The 19,436-nt window shown below is 19.6% G+C and overlaps 1 protein-coding gene across 2 annotated transcripts in view; it reads left to right on the plus strand.

The window, feature by feature from the left end:
• LOC145246764 (uncharacterized) overlaps positions 1 to 19,436 on the plus strand; it is a 182,835-nt gene that overhangs the window by 128,082 nt on the left and 35,317 nt on the right. For both annotated transcript variants that reach the window (XM_080108537.1, XM_080108538.1), the window contains one exon: positions 10,799 to 11,105. In XM_080108537.1, coding sequence (XP_079964663.1) covers positions 10,799 to 11,105 — 307 coding nt within the window. The remainder of the gene's footprint in view (positions 1 to 10,798; positions 11,106 to 19,436) is intronic.

Raw genomic sequence — 19,436 nt, forward strand, 5'->3', positions numbered from 1 at the left:
TATGAATGCAATTAAAATATGAAGAAAAATAAAAATTTTAAAGCAAATAGAAATAAAAATGAAAATAATAATATGAATGAAAATAAAAATACAAATAAAAATATAAATGCAAATAAACATATTTATACAATTAAAATTTAAATGAAAATAAAACCGTAAATGAAAAATAATATAAATGAAAATCAAAATATGAATGCAATTAAAATATAAATGTAAAAATATATATAAAATCAAAGAAAAATATAAATAAATATAAAAATATACAAGCCAATAAAAATTTAGATTACAATAATTATATGAATGAAATCAAAAATATAAACAAAAATAAAAAATAAAAGCAAATGAAAATATAAACAAAATAAAAATATAAATGCAAATTAAAATATTATGAAAATAATAAGATAAATGAAAATAAAAACATAAATGCAAATAAAAACATAAATGCAAAAATATATAAATGAAAATAAAAATATTAATGCAATTAAAAATATAAATGAAAATAAGAATATAAAAGCAAATAAAATATTAATCAAAATAAAAATAATCATGTAAATAAAAATATAAATGAAAACAAAAATATAAATGAAAATAAACATATAAATGCAAACAAAAACATAAATGCAAATAACATATGAATGTAAATAAAAACATTAATTAAAAGAAAAACATAAGTGCAAATGCAAATATAAATGCAAATAAAAATAGAAATACAAAAGCAAATGAAAATATAGATGAAAATACAAATATCCATGAAAATGAAAATACAAATGAAAATAAAAAACACATGTAAATAAAAAAGGAATGCTATTAAAAATATAAATAACAAGAAAAATATAAAAGCAAATAAACATATAAATGAAAATAAAATATTAATGCATGTAAAAATATAAACGAAAGTAAAAGTATAAATTTTAAAAAATAAAAAATAAAAAAAATATAAAAGCAAATAAAAATATAAATGAAAATAAGATTATACATACAAAAAACAATATATATGAAAATAAACTACAAAAGCAAACAAAAATATAAATGAAAATAATAATATGAATGAAAATAAAAATATAATAAAAAATTCAAATATGAATGCAAATAAAAATATAAATGAAAATAAAAATATAAATGAAAATAAAAATATAAATGAAAATAAAAATATAAATGAAAATAAAAGAATAAATGAAAATAAAAATATAAATGAAAATAAAAATATAAATGAAAATACAAATATAAATGAAAATAAAATATAAATGTATATAAAAATATAAATAAAAATAAAAATATAAATGAAAATAAAAGAATAAATGAAAATAAAAATATAAATGAAAAGAAAAAATAAATAAAAAAAAAATATAAATGAAAAAAAATATAAATGAAAATAAAAATATAAATGAAAATAAAAATACCAATGAAAATAAAAATATAAATAAAAATAAAAATATGAATGAAAATAAAATATAAATGAAAATAAAAATATAAATAGAAAAAATATAAATGAAAATAAAAATATAAATGAAAATAAAATATAAATGAAAATAAAAATATAAATAGAAAAAATACAAATAAAAATAAAAATATAAATGAAAATAAAATATAAATGAAAATAAAAATATAAATAGAAAAAATATAAATGAAAATAAAAATATAAATGAAAATAAAATATAAATGAAAATAAAAACATAAATGAAAATAAAAATATAAATGAAAATAAAAATATAAATGAAAATTAAAGTATAAATGAAAATAAAAATATAAATGAAAAAATATATAAATGAAAATAAAAATATGAATGAAAATAAAATATAAATGAAAATAAAAATATAAATAGAAAAAATATAAATGAAAATAAAAATATAAATGAAAATAAAAATGTAAATGAAAAAAAAATATAAATGAAAATAATAATATAAATGAAAATAAAAATATAAATAATAATAAAAATATAAATGAAAAAAAATATGAATGAAAATAAAAACATAAATGACAATAAAAATATAAATGAAAATAAAAATATAAATAGAAAAAATATAAATGAAAATAAAATAATAATGAAAATAAAAATATAAATGAAAAAAAATATAAATGAAAATAAAAACTATAAATGAAAATAAAAATATAAATGAAAATAAAAACATAAATAAAAATAAAAATATAAATGAAAATAAAAATATAAATGAAAATTAAAGTATAAATGAAAATAAAAATATAAATGAACAAAAAAATATAAATGAAAATAAAAATATAAATAAAAATAAAAATATAAATGAAAATAAAAATATAAATGAAAAAAAAATAAAATAAAAATATAAATGAAAACAAAAATATAAATGAAAATTAAAATATAAATAAAAAAATGTAAATGAAAATAAAAATATAAATGAAAATAAAATATAAATGAAAATAAAAATATAAATAGAAAAAATATAAATGAAAATAAAATATAAATGAAAATAAAAATATAAATGAAAAAAAATATAAATAAAAATAAAAATATAAATGAAAATAAAAATATAAATGAAAATAAAAACATAAATGAAAATAAAAATATAAATGAAAATAAAAATATAAATGAAAATTAAAGTATAAATGAAAATAAAAATATAAATGAAAATAAAAATATAAATGAAAATAAAAATATAAATAAAAATAAAAATATAAATGAAAATAAAAATATAAATGAAAAAAAAAATAAAATAAAAATATAAATGAAAACAAAAATATAAATGAAAATTAAAATATAAATAAAAAAAATGTAAATGAAAATAAAAATATAAATGTAAATAAAAATATAAATAAAAATAAAAACATAAATGAAAATAAAAATAAAAATAAAAAAATATAAATAAAAATAAAATATAAATGAAAAAATATATAAATGAAAATAAATATATAAATGGACATACAATATGAATTAAAATAAAAAAAATAAATGAAAAAATATATAAATGAAAAAAATATAAATGAAAATAAAAATATAAATGAAAATAAAAATATAAATGAAAATAAAAATATTAATGAAAATAAAAAAAATGAAAATAAAAATATAAATGAAAATAAAAATATAAATGAAAATAAAAATATGAATGAAAATAAAAACATAAATGAAAAAAAATATAAATGAAAATAAAAATATGAATGCAAATAAAATATAAATGAAAATAAACATAAAAATTAAAATTAAAATACAAATAAAAAAAATAGGAATGCACTTAAAAATATAAATGCAAATAACAACATAAAATCAAATAAAAATATGAATAAAAATATAAATATAAATGCAAATAAAAATATGAATGGAAATAATATATAGAAGTAAATAAAAATAAAAATGTAAATAAAAATATAAATGAAAATAAAATATAGATCAAAATAAAATTATGAATGCAAATAAAAATATAAATGGAAAAATTATATAGAAGTAAATAACAATATAAATCAAAACAAAATTATAAATGAAAATAAAAATATAAATTAAAATAAAATATAAATGAAAAAAATATAAATGAAAATAAAATATAAATGAAAATAAATATATGAATGCAAAAAAAATTATAAATGGAATAAATATATAGAAGTAAATAAAAATATAAATGAAAATAAAAATATAAATGAAAACAAAAATACAAATTAAAATAAAAATATAAATGAAAATAAAAGTATAAATGAAAAAAATGTAAATGAAAATAAAATATAAATGAAAATAAAATATAAATGAAAATAAAATATAAATGAAAATAAAAATATAAATGAAAATACAATATAAATTAAATAAAATATAAATGAAAATAAAATATAAATGAAAATAAAATATAAATGAAAATAGAAATATAAATGAAAATAAAAGTATAAATGAAAAAAATGTAAATAAAAATAAAATATAAATGAAAATAAAATATAAATGAAAATAAAATATATAAATGAAAATAAAATATAAATGAAAATAAAAATATAAATGAAAATAAAATATAAATTAAAGAAAATATAAATGAAAATAAAATATAAATGAAAATAAAATATAAATGAAAACAAAAATATAAATGAAAATAAAAGTATAAATGAAAACAATGTAAACAAATATAAAATATATATGAAAATAAAATATAAATGAAAATAAAATATAAATGAAAATACAATATAAATGAAAATAAAAATATAAATGAAAATAAAATATAAATTAAATAAAATATAAATGAAAATAAAATATAAATGAAAATAAAATATAAATGAAAATAAAAATATAAATGAAAATAAAATATAAATTAAATAAAATATAAATGAAAATAAAATATAAATGAAAATAAAATATAAATGAAAATAAAAATATAAATGAAAATAAAAGTATAAATGAAAAAAATGTAAATGAAAATAAAATATAAATGAAAATAAAATATAAATGAAAATAAAATATAAATGAAAATAAAATATAAATGAAAATAAAAATATAAATGTAAAAAATGTAAATTAAAATAAAATATAAATGAAAATAAAATATAAATGAAAATAAAATATAAATGAAAATAAAAATATAAATGAAAATAAAATATAAATTAAATAAAATATAAATGAAAATAAAATATAAATGAAAATAAAATATAAATGAAAATAAAAATATACATGAAAATAAAAGTATAAATGAAAAAAATGTAAATAAAAACAAAATATAAATGAAAATAAAATATAAATGAACATAAAAAATAAATAAAAATAAAAATATAAATGAAAATAAAAGTATAAATGAAATACACGTAAATGAAAATAAAATATAAATGAAAATAAATATATGAATGAAAATAAAATATAAATGAAAATAAAAATATGAATGCAAATAAAAATACAAATGCAAAAAATATATAGAAGTAAATAAAAATATAAATGAAAATAAAATACAAATGAAAATAAAAATATAAATGAAAATAAAAATATAAATGAAAATAAAAATATAAAAGAAAATAAAATATAAATGAAAATAAAAATATAAATGAAAATAAAACATAAATGAACATAAAAATATAAATAAAAATAAAAAAATAAATGAAAATAAAATATATAAATGAAAATACAAATATAAATGATAATAAAAATATAAATGAAAATAAAAGTATAAATGAAAATAAAAATATAAATAAAAATACAAATGAAAATAAAATATAAATGAAAATAAAATATAAATGAAAATAAAAATATAAATGAAAATAAAAATATAAATGAAAATAAAAATATAAATGAAAATAAAAATACCAATGAAAATAAAAGTATAAATGAACATAAAAATATAAATGAAAATAAAAATATAAATGAAAATAAAATACAAATGAAAACAAAAATACAAATGAAAATAAAAATATAAATGAAAATAAAATATAAATGTATATAAAAATATACATAAAAATAAAAATATAAATGAAAATAAAAGAATAAATGAAAATAAAAATATAAATGAAAATAAAAAATCAATAAAAATAAAAATATAAATGAAAATAAAATATAAATGAAAATAAAAATATAAATGAAAATAAAACACAAATGAACATAAAAATATAAATAAAAATAAAAATATAAATGAAAATAAAATATATAAATGAAAATAAAAATATAAATGATAATAAAAATATAAATGAAAATAAAAGTATAAATGAAAATAAAAATATAAATAAAAATATAAATGAAAATAAAATATAAATGAAAATAAAATATAAATGAAAATAAAATATAAATGAAAATAAAAATATAAACGAAAATAAAAATATCAATGAAAATATAAATACCAATGAAAATAAAAGTATAAATAAACATAAAAATATAAATGAAAATAAAAATATAAATGAAAATAAAATACAAATGAAAACAAAAATACAAATGAAAACAAAAATACAAATGAAAATAAAATATAAATATATATAAAAATATGAATAAAAATAAAAATACAAATGAAAATAAAAGAATAAATTAAAATAAAAATATAAATGAAAATAAAAAATAAATAAAAATAAAAATATAAATGAAAATAAAATATAAATGAAAATAAAAATATGAATGAAAATAAAATATAAATCAAAATAAAAATATAAACGAAAAAAAATATAAATGAAAATAAAAATATAAATGAAAATAAAAATATAAATGAAAATAAAATATAAATGAAAATAAAAATATAAATGAAAATAAAAGAATAAATGAAAATAAAAATATAAATGAAAATAAAAAATCAATAAAAATAAAAATATAAATGAAAATAAAATATAAATGAAAATAAAAATATAAATGAAAATAAAACACAAATGAACATAAAAATATAAATAAAAATAAAAATATAAATGAAAATTAAATATATAAATGAAAATAAAAATATAAATGATAATAAAAATATAAATGAAAATAAAAGTATAAATGAAAATAAAAATATAAATAAAAATATAAATGAAAGTAAAATATAAATGAAAATAAAATATAAATGAAAATAAAATATAAATGAAAATAAAAATATAAACGAAAATAAAAATATAAATGAAAATATAAATACCAATGAAAATAAAAGTATAAATAAACATAAAAATATAAATGAAAATAAAAATATAAATGAAAATAAAATACAAATGAAAACAAAAATACAAATGAAAACAAAAATACAAATGAAAATAAAATATAAATATATATAAAAATATGAATAAAAATAAAAATATAAATGAAAATAAAAGAATAAATGAAAATAAAAATATAAATGAAAATAAAAAATAAATAAAAATAAAAATATAAATGAAAATAAAATATAAATGAAAATAAAAATATGAATGAAAATAAAATATAAATCAAAATAAAAATATAAACGAAAAAAAATATAAATGAAAATAAAAATATAAATGAAAATAAAAATATAAATGAAAATAAAATATAAATGAAAATAAAAATATAAATGAAAATAAAAGATAAATGAAAATAAAAATATAAATGAAAATAAAATATAAATGAAAATAAAAATATAAATGAAAATAAAATATAAATGAAAATAAAAATATAAATGAAAAAAAATATAAATGAAAATAAAAATATAAATGAAAATAAAATATAAATGAAAATAAAAACATAAATGCAAATAATAATATAAATGAAAATAAACATATAAATGAAAATTAAAGTATAAACGAAAATAAAAATATAAATGAAAATAAAAATATGATTGAAAATAAAAATATAAATAAAAATAAAAATATAAATGAAAATAAAAATATAAATGAAAATAAAAATATAAATAAAAAAAATGTAAACGAAAATAAAAATATAAATGTAAATAAAAATATAAATGAAAATAAAAATATGAATGAAAATAAATATAAATGAAAATAAAAATATAAATTAAAATAAAAATATAAATAAAAAAATAGGAATGCACTTAAAAATATAAATGCAAATAACAACATAAAATCAAATAAAAATATGAATAAAAATATAAATATAAATGCAAATAAAAATATGAATGGAAATAATATATAAAAGTAAATAAAATAAAAATGTAAATAAAAATATAAATGAAAATAAAATATAGATCAAAATAAAAATATGAATGCAAATAAAAATATAAATGGAAAAATTATATAGAAGTAAATAACAATATATATGAAAATAAAAATATAAATGAAAATAAAAATATAAATTAAAATAAAATATAAATGAAAAAAATATAAATGAACATAAAATATAAATGAAAATAAATATATGAATGCAAAAAAAATTATAAATGGAATAAATATATAGAAGTAAATAAAAATATAAATGAAAATAAAAATATAAATGAGAACAAAAATATAAATGCAAATAAAAATATAAATGAAAACAAAAATATTAATTAAAATAAAAATATAAATGAAAATAAAAGTATAAATGAAAAAAATGTAAATGAAAATAAAATATAAATGAAAATAAATATATGAATGAAAATAAAATATAAATGAAAATAAAATATAAATGAAAATAAAAATATGAATGAAAATACAAATACAAATTCAAAAAATATATAGAAGTAAATAAAAATATAAATGAAAATAAAAATATAAATGAAAATAATATATAAATGAAAATAAAATATAAATTAAAATAAAAATATAAAAGAAAATAAAAATATAAATGAAAATAAAAATATAAATTAAAATAAAAATATAAATGAAAATAAAAATATAAATTAAAATATAAATGAAAATAAAAATATAAATGAAAATAAAAATGAAAAATGAAAATAAAAATATAAATAGAAAAAAAAACATAAATGCAAAAAATATAAATGCAAATACAAATATAAATAAAAATACAAACCTAAATTAAAATAAAAACCTTAATGAAAATAAAAATATAAATTAAATAAAAATATAAATGAAAATTAAGATATAAAAGCAATAAAAATATAAATGAAAATAAAAATATTAATGAAAATAAAAATAAAAATTAAAATAAAAATATAAATGAAAATAAAATTATAAATTAAAATAAAATTTGATTGCAATTAAAAATATAAATGCAAATAAAAACATTAAATCAAATAAATATATAAAAAAAATAAAAATATTAATGCATATAAAATATAAATGGAAAACAATATATAGAAGTAATTAAAAAGATAAATGAAGATTAAAATATGAATTAAAATAAAATCATAAATACAAATAAAAATATTAATCAAAATCAAATATGAATGCAAAAAATATATAAATGAACATATAAATATAAACGCAAATAAAAATATGAATAAAAATAAAAATATTAGAGACAATAAAAATATAAATGTAAATAATAATATATATGAAAACACAAATATAAATGCAAATAAAAACGTAAATGCAAATAAAAAAATTAATATAATAATATAAATAAAAATAAAAATATTAATTAAAATTAAATATAAACAAAAATAATAATATAAATGAAAATAAAAATAAAAATAAAAATATAAATCAAAATAAAAACATAAATGCAAATAAAAATATGAATGTAAATAAAAATATAAATAAAAATATAAATGCAAATAAAAACATAAATAAAAATAAAACCATAAATGAAAATTAAAATATAAATGAAAATAAAAATATTAATGTAAATAAAAATATAAATGAAAATAAAATATAAAAGCAAATAAAAATATAAACAAAAATAAAACACTTAAAGCAAATACAAATATAAATGAAAATAAAAACATAAATGAAAATAAAATATAAATGAAAATAAAAATATGAATACAAATAAAAATTTAAATGAAAAATTATATAGAAGTAAATAAAAACATAAATGAAAATAAAAATATAAATGAAAATAAAAATATGAATTAAAATAAAAATATGGATGAAAATAAAAATTTAAAGCAAATAAAAATATAAATTAAAATAAAAATATAAATAAAAATAAAAATTTAAAGCAAATAAAAATATAAATGAAAATAAAAATATGAATGAAAATAAAATATAAATGAAAATATAAACGTAAATGAACTTGCGTTCATAGTTTTAAAATTAAATTAACGACTATATGACGTCACTAAAATGTCCTTCTCTTTAACAGCGCCAGCCCCTCCCCCCTCCTTTTTTAATTTCCAACATCAATTTTCCGTTTCTCTGAAATAGAACTGCGTCACACTGTGCACGTGAAACATTTTCACATATTTTGTACTGGTATATTTTTTGGTTTCTTAATCTCATTCATCCAGAGGAAGTCTCGAAATAAAGACGAAACGTTGATGAACACATAATACGGTTTGTTCCTTTTTATTTTCTCTATTTTGTCGGAATACTATTTCCATTATTTTCATCATATATATATATATATATATATATATATATATATATATATATATAAAATATATATATATATATATATATATACATACATACATATATATAGGTGTTTGTGTGTGTAAAGGAATAAAAATATAGCGATATTTCATGATTCAAATATTTAATTTTCGTGCAAAACATCTCCTTCATTATATTAAAATGTCGATACAATTTTACTCCTCTATTTAGTTATGTAGAAACAGTCGCTATTATTATTCCAATACTGACTGTTCTCGTGCATATACTCTTCAGAAAAAATAGAAACCCTCCGCTTAGAAAGAAAAATACATCACAATATATGTGAGTGAACAACGTAACACTAGAAAAAGAAAACTCATAAAGACTCAGCATCGCTTGTTTGTTTCGGCAGCCATCTTGGTTCATATTGTAAAACAAGTTTATTCAATGTTTGCGTTAAAATGTTCTAATTTTTTTTATTCACCAAGAAATAATTTACTATTATTATTATTATCAATAAAATTTTATTTATCTAATATTTAGTTTCTGTAATCTGTTAATTGGGTATATATCTTAAAAGGTTTACGTTGGTTTAAAATACGAAACTAATTCTCTGCATTTATAATTTGTATTTTTATGCTTTCTATTAACGCTGAATTGTTTGGTAATCTACTAATATTATTAACGTATAAGCATAATTAGATATTAACTAAATCAATACACTTTATAGAGAGGCAAGAAGTCATTTCGTATTTAAGAGGACGGGTCTCTATAAACATTACTAATTAATTGGCCCAGTCAAAGGGAAATAAGCCAATTAATAATAGTATTCGTTAGTTCTCTTGTATTTCAGATATAAGTGCATATGTGTGTGTATGTGTGTGTGTGTATGTGTGTGTGAGAGAGAGAGAGAGAAAGAGAGAGAGAGAGAAAAACTAGAACTATTTCTTAACGAAATATCTGTAATTTAAATGTATTATTTTACTGTTGCCCTCTCAGCGAATCCCAACCATGTCTATGCTCTATTCTTGCAGGTGAAGGGTTCGTCTTCGGCGATGTAGCCTTAATTCGAGATTGTACCCGAACGGCATCTGTTGTTGCCGACGAGCCGTGCGACCTTATGGTAGTGGATCGTGCCCTTTATGATAGGACAGTCCGCGAAGTGCTGAACCTCGAATGGCAAGAAAAGACAGAATTCGTCCAGAACAACCCACTTTTTAGTGACTGGTCATCTCGTCATCGAAAACAATTGGTCATCTCGCTGCGGAAAGAATCCTACCAGTTTGGTAGCGTTCTGGCTAAACAGGGCCAGCCTGTTCAGAACATTTTTTTTGTGTTGAGGTAAGTCTATGGAAATCCAATTTCATAAAACTGCAACATATGTGCACGTTCAATAATATTTCTTTGTCAATTTGGTCACAAAATTAATTTAATACAAATGTTTATTCCTATTAATGTATTATTTGTATTTGTCAGCACAATCATTGTAGTTATAAAGAAACGCGGAAGGGAGTTCTAGGGAAGAAACTATTAGAGTAGAAGGCCTTCTTACATCTAGGGATCTTTACTGTGTAGGGGTGGGATTTTGCTGCTTGTCGGGTGTATTAGGGATATTTACGTCGCGGGAGTACAAGGGTTTGTAGTTCGTCGGAGAATTTATCATTATATACTTATAGAACACACATTATATACTTATAGAACACAACAGTTCATCGATGGAGGTTGAAGCTTTAATGACAGTTCAGGACTCGTCAGATTAGCGACTCTCTTTTGAACCTTATCCAAGACAGAGACTAGTAGCAGATGTACCAGCCAAAATGTGACAGTATATATATATATATATATATATATATGTGTGTGTGTGTGTGTGTGTGTGTGTGTGTGTGTGTGTGTGTGTAAGTATATATATATATGTATGTGTGTGTGTGTGTGTGTGTGTGTGTGTGTGTGTGTGTGTGTGTGTGTGTGTGTGTGTAGGGAGACGGAGAGAAAAAAATTATATATGCAATAGATTTCTGTGGGAAATATCAAATAGCAAAGCCAGAATTAAAAAAAATACCTAAAATTTTAGATCTTATTATAAATTCATTTATTTTCTAATCATTGTCCATCTCATTAATTTGAAAAGGTTCATTCTGACTTATATTTCACGGTGCACATGTACTTTTTTTCTCATAAAAATGCGTACTACTTTATTTAAGCGAAGGGTCAGTGTCGAGTAAAGAACCTGAATTTTTATTGTTTAATAATGGTTTTGGAAGGAACTGTGCAATTGGTTGTGGCATTTTTTTAGATGAGGACTGATTGTTTATATTACTTGTATTGATTGGACTATTGTTCTCATCTGAGTGTAATTAATGCAACTTTTCGGTCAGATAGTCCTTCGACCTTCATCAGGCATGTCGGTTATTGTTTGGAAAAGAAACAACAACATACATGCGTGATGAAGGTCGAAGGACAAACAATAGTCCGAGAATTTCTAAACTAAAAAGTCAGGAATTAATAAAATTAATTTCGAAAAGAGTTTAAAAATCCTTACATACTTTAAATACTAATACAAGAGTGCATTAAGGCTACGACCAGTTTTAAATCTTTTTTTCATTTTACTTTACAATTATCAAAAACTTTTAATCATATTTTTTAACTTTGTAATTATCAAAGTTTTTCAATTTCCTCATAACTAGCAATTTCATAGCAATTCTATACTTTTATTTTACGAGTTATTTTCATCTGAAGAAAAAGCCCTAATTTTTTAAACTCTATAGAATTGTTTTATTTTTTAACTTTTGATGAATTAATAATGTATGTATAATATAACAATGTATTGTATTTTCATTTTTCGATCAATTTTTCTTATGTTAATACTCTATTAGTCTTTATCAATATAGAATCTTATATACAATATCTATTTTTATATCAGAATTATATGTATATATCCCAGCAGGAAAATCTGACGTTACCCGGGAATAAATTAGGATTAACGAATGTTTTACACTTCCATATTTTATTGTTATTGAAATCGGTAAATTTGGAAATTTTTCAATCCTCCTCGCAATTGGGGACTACTTTCCACTGTAAAGAATCTTGATTTTAGAAAATTATTTTATATATCTTTAAATAAAGATTAAAATGCAAAAGTCAAGTATCGTGGTTCAATTGTGCTCTAAACTAAAACATTAATTTCGAAAGCGCCCCTATCATATCAAAGAGCCTGCTGTTGATTTTATATGTCGGGACATTTTGTTTGTGCGGTAATAAAACTTCTCAAATGTACTTGTGATGTTAGGCTGTATAAGGCGTGAACTCGCCTGTTTTTTTCTTTCGTTGAATTTTTTTCGATAATCGATTATCGATACTTATCGAAGACATCGCAATACAGAATTTATTAAAAAATAAGAGCATATAGTACATTTATAGCAATACTCTAAGACAATATCATAGTCGTAGGTAGGATATCAGTCTCCACTTTTTTTAAAAGATGGGAACGACCTAATACTGAATAAGCAATTGAAACAAAACAATTTCATCTGATATCGTTGGTGTGTCGGACTAAATACGCTTTCTTCGGGTAAGGATGAAGTGTAATGTCTACTTGTGGCCAAATAATACAGTATCGTAAGGTCTTCGTTCGTGCAAAGCATCCGTAAAATGACAATATGTTACATAGTTTTAGAGATGGACTCCCATAGCCAGATATATCTTGAAACAAAATTCAACAATTTTTATATAATACTATGTTTCAAGTTAAACAAAAGTAGTGCAATAACATCAAACTAAACTTCTATAATAATATAATGATGGAATTTCCCCAGATGCCTCTAGTAATACTAATTAGTAATACTAACTAGTAATACTAATTAGTAATACTAACTAGTAATACTAATTAGTAATACTAACTAGTAATACTAATTAGGATGTTAAAGTCGAATAATCTCGGCATGAGTTAAATGAGATTCACTCACTGTAAGGTTTTTATGATTTCCACATAAAATAAACATAAACTAAGCGAAACATTTCACACCTGTTGCTGTTTAAAAGGAACATATATGCTGTCTCCCCTAACCACTCACAAGTGTTTCCTTAGAATTTCTGTGAAAATGTGGACCGTTACTTAAAAAGAAAATATTGGCGATGGCTAGCCAAGTATGCTATTGAAATCTTTGCACCAATCGACACCATTAAGTTGGAACATCAAAAGGGAATGACCAGAAAATAATCAAATCCGAGACGCAAAAATCCATTAAGAAAGAGTATGTCAATTAATCACCGGTCGAACATGCTAGATATCTTGATCTGGGGGTTTGAAGTCGTTGCTACGTCTGTCGACAGGGACTCTTACGTGCCAGGCGTTCGTCGATGGTTACAGAAGTTTACTCTTCTAATATATATATATATATATATATATATATATATATATATATATATATATAATTATTTTTTTTACTATAATAATTAAATACCTACAGACACTAGTGTTTCATCCTTTCGGGATTCTTCAGTGCAGGGTGTCACGATTACTACCAGTCGAACGATTCGAACCCCGCGACACGAGACATCTCTGGCTCGATTAGCGGAGGCCGTATCCATTCGGCTACTATTAACCGTGTGAAATAGCGTTGAATTTTAAACATTTTAATTTAAATGTTCATTACGTCAGACAGACAGTGATCAAATCGTTATACGATGATCTACGCATAAGAGCTAAATTGACCGACTTTTAATTCAACGGAAAGTGCTCAACGATAAGAAACGAATTTCTTAAAGGGGCTGTCATAATTATTTTTTTACTATAATAATTAAATACCTACAGACACTAGTGTTTCATCCTTTCGGGATTCTTCAGTGCAGGGTGTCACGATTACTACCAGTCTATATATATATATATATATATATATATATATATATATATATATATATATATATATATATATAAAGTGACCCAAAGAAGTATATAAGGTGTCTTTAAATGGAGACTTTTCGATATAACAGAAAAGTCTGACATGAAGGTAGTGCTTAAATATAAGAGGAAAAGAAATACTGATAACATATATATATATATATATATATATATATATATATAATATATATATATATAATTAAACTCAAATGACCTTGTAACGGGTGTTGTGACCCAACATCCGGTTCCGGTTGCGCATGCGTACATAAAGAAATAATCAACGTGACAATAAAATGTATTGTTTTACTATTTACGCTTTAAACGTCCCAATTGTTTTTTTTGGGGGGGGGGTCGCGTTTAAATTATCCAAATAAACAATTATTAATACTTTCTGCATTTTTTTTACGTCGTTCATTTTCGTATTACGTTTCGGTTATTTTAACGCAATTTTCTCACAGTTAAATCTACTTTAACCCGTTGGCAACCATAATAGCGTTTTACAACAGCGATTTACCCACCGCTTTCATTTTTTTTTTATTTATTCTCCATTTTAATAAACTTTTCTTAAAAAACATTCATACATTTTCTTCTCCACTATCAACATAAATAACCTCGAAAATATGTTTTATTTTAATTTGCATTACTAATGCATAATCAACGCGACATTAAGGCGTATTGTTTTAGTCTGTACGTTTTCAGCGTCCTAAATGGGTTTGTTTTTTTCGCGTTTAAATTAAAAGATATATCAAAATTTGGATTTAACTTTAAGTATTATGGTATCTGTTTAGTGCACATTTACCTATAAGTATGGCAAACTACTTATAATTCAATGACTGTAAGTATATATTTTTTAAATAAACAAGTATAAACAGAACGACCCATTGAAATTATCTATATTCTTTTTTTCATTTTAATATACTTTCATACAAATGTTTCTGTTATGTCAGAAAAAACTAAGTTCTTTACGTCACAAGTGTCACGCTCATACATTAATTGCATAGCTAATATTACATACTGACCCAACAGGTCACGGGTAGTCTAGTATATATATATATATATATATATATATATATATATATATATATATATATATATATATATACTGATGTATACATATTTATTGATCAATTTACATTCTTTTAGTCTTTTTTTACATGTATAGCTTAGCATAATGAACTGTTATTTTATCCTAATAGATTAATCAATTAATAAATTAACTACATATAATATCTACTCCTAAAACCCTAATTCATAATGTTATAGCCCACTCCTGTTAAAATACCACTCTAGCATATTTAAAATGCCATAATCATCTAATGATCCCCTACATAACCCTCTGCCCCCTCCAATGTATACTCCAAAAAAAATCCCCAAATAAGCTTATTGCTAGACGTTGCATTCAAATTTCGTTACCTAGCACATCCCCACCTCTTCTGATAAAAAGCGTTAGGTTTCGAAATGTCTGGCATGAAGAGCTTTCATGACGTTTACACTTTGGATTGTATTCTCTTGTTGCAAATTGACCAATAAATTTATATGCATCAGTATAAATATTTCTATTATCGATATATTTTCCTCTTGTACAAATACTATATATCTATATATATATATATATATATATATATATATATATATATATATATATATATATATATATATATATATATATATATATATTAAAAGTCTGGGTAGGTTTATCCATTAACGGCGTTGAGTGAAATTTGAAAATCAAATAAAAGACGTGTTATATTTAACACTTTTAAAGCCAAATAACAACGCGATTTTTTTTGTTTTTTTAACCTTTATAAAATAAACGAATGTTTATTTTTAAAGAGAGAGATATATTTCGTAGATATACACTCCTTTTTCAATCTATATATATATATATATATATATATATATATATATATATATATATTCCTCTTATTCTTTGTCATGGTGTTTAATGGAAGAATTTTAAGTTAAGTCCACTTGATGTTAGCTGTGATTTTTCTGTAGTCAGATAATTACGTGTGGTCGCGCGTGATTTGAAAGTCTGTGTAGGTTTATCCATTAAAGTCGTTGAGTGAAATTTGAAAATCAAATAAGAGACGTGTTATATTTAACATTTTAAAGCCAAATAACAACGCGATTTTTTTTGTTTTTTAAATCTTTATAAAATAAACGAATGTTTATTTTTAAAGAGAGAGATATATTTCGGAAATATACACTCATTTTTCAATGTATATATATATATATATATATATATATATATATATATATATATTATGAAATAAACAAATGTTTATTTTTAAAGATATATATATATATATAAAGTTGTTATTTGGCTTTAAAGTGTTAAATATAACACGTCTTTTATTTGATTTTCAAATTTCACTCAACGCCTTTAATGGATAAACCTACCCAGACTTTTAATATATCTATTTTTTATCTTTTATATATATATATATATATATATATATATATATATATATATATATATATACAGATTGAAAAAGGAGTGTATGTCTCCGAAATATATCTCTCTCTTTAAAAATAAAGATAAAAGGTTAAAAAAAAATATTCGCGTTGTTATTTGGCTTTTAAGTGTTAAATATAACAAGTATCTTATTTGATATATATATATATATATATACATATATATATATATACATATATATATATATATATATATTAGAGAAACATGCATTTTAATTTTATTTGGTTATATTTAGGTATTTAACTATTATTATATTTACTACATATTAAGTTAGGTTTTTGTATATGCTATTGATATGTATAAGATTCAGTAATGAACTAATTAATGAAGTAATGAATTATAGAACATAACAGCTAAGCGTGAGGCATCGTTATGGTTATATTTTGTTTAATGCAAAGAGCATTGAAGCGTTCCCAGGAAAATATATGATTTTTGACAAATTTTAACAATATGGTATCAGACATCAATTCATAAATATTCTTCAAATTTAAGTTACTTTGTTTAATTTAAAGCGGTTTTAGGAGATGTGCATAATATGAAAATTTGAATATTGTATATGTGTGTCAAAATTAATTAACATCAAGATTTTCGTCTTAAACCCCTTAAGCTTTAGCTTTCAATTTTAGACATTTTCTGGAACCAAAATCGCATTATTTACTTTAATCAAAATTTCCATAAGGATTCTAGATATATAGTATATTATATATTGATGTTATTTTTGTACTGGAGTATAAAAATGATGCAAAACTGTTCTGTTAGGAGAATTGATTTTATCCGTTCTGGAACGGTTATTTTCTACTATATATATATATATATATATATATATATATATATATATATATATATATATATATATATATATAATTATTTAAATTAAGAGTCCTATAATCCGAGAGGTTTCAAAGAATGCGTTCTTTTCATCAGAAGAAAGATATTAGCAAATGAATATTATAGCGAAGCTATGAATTTACTGATGCTAGCATAAGTTGAAACTGCATTATATGAAAACTAGTCATATATGCAAAAAATAGTGTAAAGAGTTCATAAAATTGAAAAAAGAAATGAAGAATGAAAAAATAAATTAAACATCTAGAAGAAGGGTTATGCAATAGTTAGATGTTTCCAATGGCGAAATGATCATGAGAATCGATGTTTTCATAACAAGTAGTCGGATTTACAATGTCGACAAATAGATCCTAATTAAAAATCCAAAATGTGCGTAATCGAAATCTGTAGAAAGATCTCGTTTGCAAGCGGTCGAGGAAGAAAGATTATTTTGAAGCGTTTTTTCACTTAGGGATAGCGTGACTGGCGTGATGCTTCCATTACCAGTTAAAGATTTGTAATGACGGTAAGAATGATTTCAAAGATACAACTAAAATAAAGAAAAAAGTTTCGTCATCGTGACCTAGACCGATTGTCCTTGAAATAATTAGGTTATGTGCCAAAAGGCGCGTATGTGAACAGATGTGTAGACGTAAAGGCTTTCAGTTGAACGATGTGAGATTTTTCTCTTTATTCCGAATTCACGCCAGAAGGCGTGAATTCGGAATAAAGAGAAAAACAGCTAAAAGTAGAACGTCCATAAATTATGCATAAACCTCCAGAGCGAAAGCCGGTGGCAAGTTTTGCAAGAAATATTCCTGAAGTATAACGCACATACAAGTTTACGCATATATACACGACCAAACAAACGCACGCATACATACGCCCGCGATCTTCTAATCTTCCGAAAGTGCACATTATCACACGCATCTTTTCATACGCAAAACCAACATGTCTGCCCAACTTCTCACACAGACCACATTCAACGTAATAGGAACTTTCTGAAGTACTCTGAACTATTAATGCCTGTTAAACTAAGATTGTGTTAATGTTATAACTTTCGTCAATAATAATAATAAACAGACGTTACTAAACTGCATAATATTACTAAATAGGCCATTATTTATTGCGTGGTTCTTCAAAGAATATCATAAAAGTAAACTCATGACAGTGACTGACTAGCATGGACATCGTCTTGCACCACTTTTTTTTTTTTTATTACATTTTCACCCCAAACAAGGCAAATTGCCACTTTGGTGTAGGGGGCTACTATCAGGGGCAACAACTACTGGGGTACTATGTAGGGATTTGGGCAGCAAGGTGTCGGTTCACGTTACACTTGAACTTCTGCACGTCAGTACTGTTGGGGAAGCAGGGACCTGGAATGGAATTCCAGAGTCTTGCGGTTCTGGGGAAGAAACTATTGGAGTAAAAAGATCTTTTACATCTAGGGATCTCTACAGTGTGGGGT

This window comes from Euprymna scolopes, chromosome 24, assembly GCF_053919585.1.
Source record: "Euprymna scolopes isolate OS-2025 chromosome 24, ASM5391958v1, whole genome shotgun sequence".
Taxonomy (NCBI): domain Eukaryota; kingdom Metazoa; phylum Mollusca; class Cephalopoda; order Sepiida; family Sepiolidae; genus Euprymna; species Euprymna scolopes.